General features: G+C 45.3%; 1 protein-coding gene across 3 annotated transcripts; it reads left to right on the top strand.

Moving 5' to 3' along the window:
- The first annotated feature begins 359 nt into the window (after positions 1-359).
- On the top strand, positions 360-6,860 carry LOC112229883 (suppressor of cytokine signaling 3). Of its 3 annotated transcripts, none has more exons than XR_006079993.1 (4): positions 360-828; positions 3,869-4,278; positions 4,531-6,304; positions 6,363-6,860. XR_006079993.1 is itself a non-coding variant. In XM_042306280.1 (3 exons), the coding sequence occupies exons 2-3, from the start codon at positions 4,183-4,185 to the stop codon at positions 5,110-5,112; spliced, it is 678 nt and encodes a 225-aa protein (XP_042162214.1). In that variant the 5' UTR covers positions 360-828; positions 3,869-4,182; the 3' UTR covers positions 5,113-6,860. The 3 variants fall into 3 exon arrangements, 1 of the variants encoding a protein (XP_042162214.1); XR_006079994.1 differs by having other exon boundaries at positions 4,531-6,362; positions 6,421-6,860; XM_042306280.1 differs by having other exon boundaries at positions 4,531-6,860.
- The last annotated feature ends 1,578 nt before the right edge of the window (positions 6,861-8,438 follow it).

Here is an 8,438-nt window from a genome sequence, read left to right as displayed (position 1 = left end):
CGTTTTTGGTGCGTTAAAATAAGGTCAATTGTACGGACCAAGGCGATGTACAAAAGTGAGTGAGTTTACGTTATCACTGTTTATCAGTGCGGTCACCAGTAGGCTAGTAGTTAAAAGTATTGGGCCAGTAATTGAAAGGTTGCTGGTTCGTATTCTCGAGACAACTAGGTGAAAATCGGTCTGTGTGCCTTTGAGCAGGCACTTAACCCTATTGGCTCTGGATAAGTGTGTCTGCTAAATGACGTGAATGTAAAGTACAATGTAGGCTAGTTGTCAGTCAGGAATTATGGGTTTCCTCAAGGGTAAATAAGCGTCTTCAACTGTTTCATCTTGTCAGGGCGGAGTGGAGGGAAAGGGAGGACTCACCAGCTAATACGGGAATCGCCCCGTAAAAGAAGGTCACACTGATTATTCTTTTGTGTGTATGTGTGTGTGTACTTACTGGAAGAACTTCGGAGCTGAGGAGGTGGAGCCTTACGAATATCAGCTCTAGAGACTACTCGCTGGTTGCTGTAACACAACTACCTCCGTTTGCTGGATAGAGAAAGAAGGACTGAGTATTGTTTATTGTCTATTTCACTTGCTTTGGTAATTTAAACACGTTTCCCATGCCAATAAAGCCATTTGAATTTAATTGAGAGCGAATAAGAATAGAGGGGGGGAGGACCCCGAAGTCTTTACCGACAATAGCCTACGGACCCGTTCCTCTGTCGGTTAGAAGAGACAGGAGTTAATGACCAAGTTTATAAATGATTTAACTCGGGGACTTTGGATATTTTCTCCCCCCGGAGAGGAACGCTGGAGCCCGAGACAGGAACCATCTCCAAGGTAAATAAGCAGGCTCCATACCCGGCGCTTTGACCGTTACTCTATGGTGCGTAAAATAGCATTGTGCAAAACGTTATCATAATGGCGATATGGTGAGCTTTTTGGGCTCGAGCAATTGCCTCTCTAAAACATCCTAGGGAGCCAGCACTACTACGAATAGTAGGCTGTTTATGGCGCAATGCAGAACAGTACACCTATGTGGGACACACGCTAGGCTATATAGCCTACTCATTCTCCTTATTTCAGATGGCATTGTCTATTTCTGCGTTTTCGTTGTAAGTCATGTTTCTATTCTGTGGCTGGAAGAGTCTCCAGCTTGGCTCAAACGGAGGCCGTGTTTCGCAGATGCATAGCGGGCAGAGTAACAACAAGAGGCGGTCCTGGAGAATGAAGATCCATCCATTATTGTGCCGGGCACGTTCCGTCTCGCTCCAAATGCAACGACCAGCAGCACAGTGAGACCGCCAGACCAGACCCATCCGGGGTAGCCTATTTACTGTGAAACCGGAGAACCATAGCCGCTCTGCTGGCGCAAGCAGGCTGCTTGGGAATGAGGTTGTTTATTTAGAATGAACCGGGACTCATTCATAAAACTCGGTTTACTGAGAATCCCCCCGGGGGGGCGCAATCGATGGCAATTGAATCGTCTGACTGTATACTGGAGATATAGATAATACATGTTTAATACAGCCTATGATGTACACTGAACAAAATATAAACGCAACATGTTGGTGCCATGTTTATTTAACTAGGCAAGTCAGTTAAGAACAAATTCTTATTTACAATAACGGCCTAGGAACAGTATGCCATGTTCAGGGGTAGAACGACATATTTTTACCTTGTCAGCTCGGGGATTCGATCTAGCAATCTTTCCGCCCCAAATATTTCTTGACTTGAAATTGAAAAAAATCCAAGAAATTTTCAAAACACACAAAAAACGTATTCTCTACGTGTTTATGCACAAATGTGTTTACCTCCCTGTTAGTGAGCATTTCTCCTTTGTCAAGATAATCCATCCACCTGACAAGTGTGGCATATCAAGTGGCTGATTAAACAGCATGATCATTACACAGGTGCATCTGTGTCTTGTCTCAAGTTTTGAGGGTGTGTGCAATTGGCATGCTGACTGCAGAAATGTCCACCAGAGCTGTTGCTAAATAATGTAATGTTAATTTCTCTACCATAAATTGCCTCCAACGTCTTCGTTTTAGAGAATTTAGCAGTACATCCAACCGGCCTCACAACTGCAGACCACTTTTTTTTTTTAAATAAGGTTTTTCTGTTTTTTATTTTGTAATACATTTTTCTAAAACCTGCTTTTGCATTGTGGGGTATTGTGTGTAGATTGATGAGGAAACACCATAATTGAATACATTTTAGAATAAGGCTGTAACGTAACAAAATGTGGAAAAAGTGAGGGTTCTGAATACTCTCCGAATGCACTGTGTGTGTATATATATACACTGAACAAAATATAAACGCTTCATTCAACAATTTCAAAGATTTTACTGAGTTACAGTTCATATAAGATAACCAGTCAGTTTAATACATGAATTAAGCCTTAATCTTTGGATTTCACATGACTGGGCAGGACTGCAACCATGTGTGGGCCTTGGATGGCATAGGCCCACCCACTTGGCAGCCAGGCCCACTAACTCAGGAGCCAGGCACAACCAATAAGAAAAAAAGGGATTTATTACAGATATAAATATTCAGACCCTTTGCTATGAGACTCAAAATTGTGCTCAGGTTCATCCTGTTTCCATTGATCATCCTTGAGATTTTTCTAAAACTTGATTGGAATACACCTGTGGTAAATTAAATTGATTGGAAAGGCACACAACTGTCTATATAATGTCCCACATTTGACAGTGCATTTCGGTGCATGTCAGAGCAAAAACCAAGCCACGAGGTCGAAGGAATTGTCCGTAGAGCTCCGAGACAGGATTGTGTCGAGGCACAGATCTGGGGAAGGGTACAAAAAAAATATCTGCAGCATTGAAGGTCGCCAAGAACACAGTGGCCTCCATCATTCTTAAATGGAAGAAGTTTGGAACCACCAAGACATTTTCTAGAGCTGGCCGCCCGGCTAAACTGAGCAATCGGGGGAGAAGGGCCTTGGTCAGGGAGATGACCAAGAACCCGATGGTCACTCTGACAGAGCTCAATAGTTTCTCTGTGGAGATGGTTGTCCTTCTGGAAGGTTATCCCATCTCTGTAACACTCCACCAATCAGGCCAGATGGAAGTAACTCCTATGTAAAAGGCACATGACAGCCGGCTTGAAGTTTGTCAAAAGGACTCTAAGAACATGAGAAACAAGATGAAACCAAGATTGAACCCTTTGGCCTGAATGCCAAGCCTCGCGTCTGGAGGAAACCTGGCACCATCCCTTCGGTGAAGCATGGTGGTGGCAACATCATGCTGTGAGGATGTTTTTCAGCGGCAGGGACTGGAAGACTAGTCAGGATTGAGGGAAAGATGAACAGAGCAAAGTACAGAGGAGTGGCTTCAGGACAAGTCTCTGAATGTCCTTGAGTGGCCCAGCCAGAGCCCAGACTTGAACCCGATCGAACATCTCTGGAGAGACCTGAAAATAGCTGTGCAGCGACTCTCCCCATCCAACCTGACAGAGCTTGAGAGAATCTGCAGAGAAGAATGTGATACTCCCCAAATACAGGTGTGCCAAGCTTGTGGCGTCATACCCAAGAAGACTTGCGGCTGTAATCGCTGCCAAAGTTGCTTCAACAAAGTCCTGAGTAAAGGGTCTGAATACTTATGTAAATGTGATATTTCAGTTTCTAAAAACCTGTTTTCGCTTTGTCATTATGGGGTATTGTGTGTAGATTGATGAGACGGGGAAAAAAACATTTAATCCATTTTAGAATAAGGCTGTAACTTAACAAAATGTGGAAAAAGTCAAGGTGTCTGACTACTTTCCGAAGGCACTGTGTGTGTGTTTATATGTATATAAATAAAAACACGGTTTGTTATGAATGAAGTTTTTCAATAGAGATAACTCTCACTCTCTCTCTCTGCAGCTGTCTGCAGTGGGTGGTCTCTCTGAGGTCCTCTCTGGACTGCCAATCAGTGTCTTCACTCTGGGAATCACGTCCGCTACCCTACTCCTCCCCTCCTCCCTCACGTCCTCCCCCCTCCTCCCCCCACTCGTCCTCACCCTTCCTCCTCCCTCACGTCCTCTCCCTTTCTCCTCCCTACCTCCATCACAACTCACCTCCTCCCCTTGTACCTCCTCCTCCCTCCCTGCTCTGGACCCCCCAACCCTCGGTCAGCAAGCCGAGCAGGGGGGGTCAGGGCGCCATGGTAACCCATAGCAGGCACGACCCCCCCAGCCATGAGCAGCGTTACCCGCCCAGAGGCCAGAGGTCAGGGGTCAGATGTGGACCCCCTGCGCTACAAACCCTTCAGCTCGCACGCACACTACCAACAGGCCAGTTCAACTCTGTCATCATGTGGCAGCTCCACATGTACTATATGCAAACTAGCTAGCCTCTTACTAAATGCTAACCCATCATCATCATTATTCCTCTCAGTCTCAGATGGTTTGTCTAATTGTTATCGTTACAGCATCATATATTATAGTTCCTCTGCCAGGTGCTGTGTGTATAGTATATTTGATGTACCTACTTTGCATAAATTAAACAATTGTTATATTAAAACCTATTATTTCCCCCTGTTCCAGGTGCTGTGTGCGGTGCGTAAGTTACAGGAGAGTGGGTTCTACTGGGGTGCAGTGGGGGGTCGTGAGGCCAGCGCTCTGCTCCGCTCCCAGCCCCCCGGGACCTTCCTGGTCCGAGACTCCTCCGACCACCACTACTTCTTCACACTGTCGGTCCAGACGGCTCGCGGGACCAAGAACCTCCGGATCCACAGCCAGGGGGGAAGCTTTTACCTGCAGCCTGACCCCCACTGCACGCACACGCCCCCGCGTTTCGACTGTGTGCTCAAACTGATTGGACACTACATGGGGAAGGAGGGAGGTGGAGGAGGAGATGGGGAGGCCGGGGCCGGGGTAAGGACAGGGGGAGGCATGGCTGCGGCTGCAGGGGAGACTGTGGGGACAGGGAGTTTGTATCTGATCCACTCAGGGGGAGAGAAGGTTCCATTAGAACTGCGTCGACCCCTCCCCTCCTCCCTGTCCTCCCTCCAGCACCTGTGTAGAAGGACCCTGAACGGACACCTGGGGGGCCCGGATCCCCCCGACACACACCAGCTCCCTCACACTCTAAGAGACTTCTTGGCGGAGTACGATGCTCCCATCTAACACACACAGTTCAGTTTGGGGGTTTCCCCGTCTAACGGTTGAGGATAGGATTTGGAGAGGGTAAGCTGATCCTAGATCGATGCTACTGCTTCCTATCAAGTGGAGCTTCATATAGGTAGCCATGGATACGCCTCTCCTGGAGAGACTGTCAATGGGAGTCAGGAAAACGCTGGGGGTCAGAAGTGATTGCCCTGTCAGCCAGTTAGTCGTTCTCCCAGCGGAAGCTGTGATTGGATAGTCAAAGAGATTACAGTGACGCAGACAGTGAACGTGCTTACAGGCAAGCAAACACACACTTTAGCAGTGGCTTTCGGAGTGTTGTCAGAAGGTTTCCTGTGGGTTTGTTGTGCTGCTGTGGCTGAGGAACAGCTCTTTCTATTGATTAACAGAAGCTTACCTCTCCTCTTTCTCCTGTCTGACATGTAAAATGGGCTGACTGGATTGAGAGAGAGAGAGGGAGATAGAGAGAGGGATGGAAGTATAATGAGAGAAAAGGAGAGAGAGGGTGGGGAGTATGGCAGAGAATGTCAAATGAGGGGCCCATAGCAGAGTGAATGTGTTTGTGTGCATGGTGTCGTACACATTTCCACTGCTGCATGCCAACTAGCATGGCCTCATAGGAAGGTGTGAGGGATCATGGCTGACAACAGCCTCTAGCCTCACACACATAGACACACACAGATAGACACACACAGGCATACATACAGCTATACTGCAGCTTTGGAAGCTCTTCTGTTAGAATGTGATGGAGGTGCCCCTGTCTCTCCCTCTTGTCTTTACCCCCCACTACATCAACAGGAGTTGTGACAGTGAGTCTGAGCAGACCACTGTTAGTCAGACAAAAGCCCTGGCAGACAACCAAAGCTAACAGTGGATCTTATTATAGTCCCAGGGGGCGGGCAGACAGACAGACAGGCAGACCGGACCGGCAGGCAGACAGACAGGCAGACAGACAGACAGACAGGCAGGCAGACCGGACCGGCGGGCAGACAGACAGACAGACGGACCGGCCCGGGGAGGCAGGCAGGCAGAAACAACAACGTGTGTGCCCCAAATAGCACCCTATTCCTTTTATAGAGAATTACTTTGGGACCCTGTGGACTCTGGTCAAAAGTAGTTCACTATAGGAAATAGGTTGAGATACCGGCAGAAACAACTACAACAGAACATAGTCAGAAGTCGAGTGGGAGAGGTTAGGAAAGGGTGAGGAAAGAGTGAGGAAGACAAGTAGGGGTGAGGCTGGGGGAGAGGTTAGGAAAGGGTGAGGAAAGAGTGAGGAAGACAAGTAGGGGTGAGGCTGGGGGAGAGGTTAGAGATGGTTTTCAGACCACAGAGATGATGACAACCCCTTCATTTGGTCTGATGATGATGGTAGTGATGATGATAATGATAGTGATGAAGATGACGAAGACGTGATAATGATGATTTTGATGTTGTGTTAAGCTGAATCCATGTCTTCCTGATAGAAGTCTAATTAGTAGAAGATCAACGTTTGTCATTTTGAACATTTACTAACAATATAATGTTTACATGTGTCCCATCAGCCCAGCTACATGTGAAGTACTCGTCTTTCATAAAGACTGCTCATAACCTCGCCACTAGACTGGCAGACAGGGCAAACTATCTGGAACAACGAAAACTAAAAGCATTACAAAATAGAAATGAATAAAGGAATTTTGCACATATTTATATTTCTAAGATATTTCAATACTTAATATTAAAGCGCACTTTTCTTTTACCAAATTGAACCGATTCTCTTTGTGCCTTCATTTATGTAGGATACACGTCTGTCTGTCTGTGTGCAATTTAATTAACACTTTAACTGAATGTGGTGTCAATTTAAACCCCTCTGGTGTTAACCCCTCTAGAATCAACTCTCAGATATAACACTTTTTTTTTACCTCAACACGAAGATTTTAACACCTGCGAATTTGCTATGTGGGGTACACGTGAAACGTTTCTCTGGTAATGTGCAGTGTACTGAACTGTAGTGTGTGTGTGTGTGTGTTTTTTGAGAGTGAGAAAGTGGCGAGGGGGTCAGAGAATTAGTGTATGTGAGGTCAGAGAGGTGAAAGGTTCCACGTGGGAGAGATTTATGATGGTCTGTGGTTAGCAGTGTGTAAAAGATGTACGTGAGGGTCTGGGTGGAGAATTTCTCAATAGTGTGAGTAACTCTCTCTCTCTCCCCCAATTCAATTCAAATGGCTTTATTGGCATGGGAAACATGTTTATATTGCCAAAGCAAGTGAAATAGAGAATAAACAAAAGTGAAATGAACTATCTCTCTCTTTCTCACACACACAGTTAGACAGTGTTACAAGTGCTATGGTTTACAAATACACTATGAGGTTTCCTGTACACATTCACACAACTGAGAATGAATAAACACAATCACACTTACACAGAACATCTCTCCAATTTCTCACATCATAAAGGAAAAAACACACAACTACAGATGTAGGATTTTAATTTGAGCCAATTTGCTACAGCAGGAAAATAATATGTGGATTATAATGAATGGATTTTTTTGTAGGGATTGATACACTTTTCTGTAGGGAAAATCAAGTCGAATTGTAAAGTGGAAATTGCTAACTTTAGAAGCCTTTTCAAACCTTGAATACACTACATGTTTGCATTTTCCTTCTATGCAAGAAAATTACTGCAACAACAGGATGATAAAATTAAGATACAGCATTTGTACACAGTTTCATTTCTAAACTTGTGGTTTTTACCTCAAGATTTTCATGAGAGAATTCATGCTACTTTCCAAATTCACAAAACCAGTTTAGATGCACACACACACACACACACACACACACAGCTTTACCGCTAGTGCCTCCCCTTCTCCATAAACCTCTGATTACATAATTGATTGACATGGTCAGCAGCATTGACGGGAATAGGGCCATAAACTATTACAGTAATGTTTACTATCTGGCTCCCATCAGGAAGACTCTACTTCCTGGTTCAAACAAATACAAAGACCGCACTGTGTTAGGCAATTCCCAGAGCCCTGCATGATAACAATGCCCAGTGCGCAACATGACAGCAACAGCCTTGCAGACAATGCAATATGTTTTTCATGACAACATGACTAGAAAATACTCTGGGCCCGAATGTCAAAGATGAGATATAACTAAATGTTTTGTTACCAAGGAGATATTTAGAATAATACAACTCATATGTATAACACAGTCCCTAGTCAGTGGGCTTCAGTCTATCAGTAAATACACTCTGTTTGAATTTTATTGTGCAAGCGCATTGTAAGTACATTCCATATCCATTAGGGACATATTCAGAGAGAGAGCGAGAGAGAGAAAGAAAGA

Source organism: Oncorhynchus tshawytscha, linkage group LG25, assembly GCF_018296145.1.
Source record: "Oncorhynchus tshawytscha isolate Ot180627B linkage group LG25, Otsh_v2.0, whole genome shotgun sequence".
Taxonomy (NCBI): domain Eukaryota; kingdom Metazoa; phylum Chordata; class Actinopteri; order Salmoniformes; family Salmonidae; genus Oncorhynchus; species Oncorhynchus tshawytscha.
The sequence above is the reverse complement of the archived record's forward strand: the minus strand, read 5'-3'. Positions and strand labels throughout refer to the sequence as shown.

Bases quoted from the DNA above. Each gene is read 5' to 3' on its own strand.
- LOC112229883 (XM_042306280.1), top strand. From the start codon at position 4,183: ATGAGCAGCGTTACCCGCCCAGAGGCCAGAGGTCAGGGGTCAGATGTG. The intron at 4,279-4,530 runs GCCAGTTCAACT...CCCCTGTTCCAG, and splicing joins CGCACGCACACTACCAACAG to GTGCTGTGTGCGGTGCGTAA.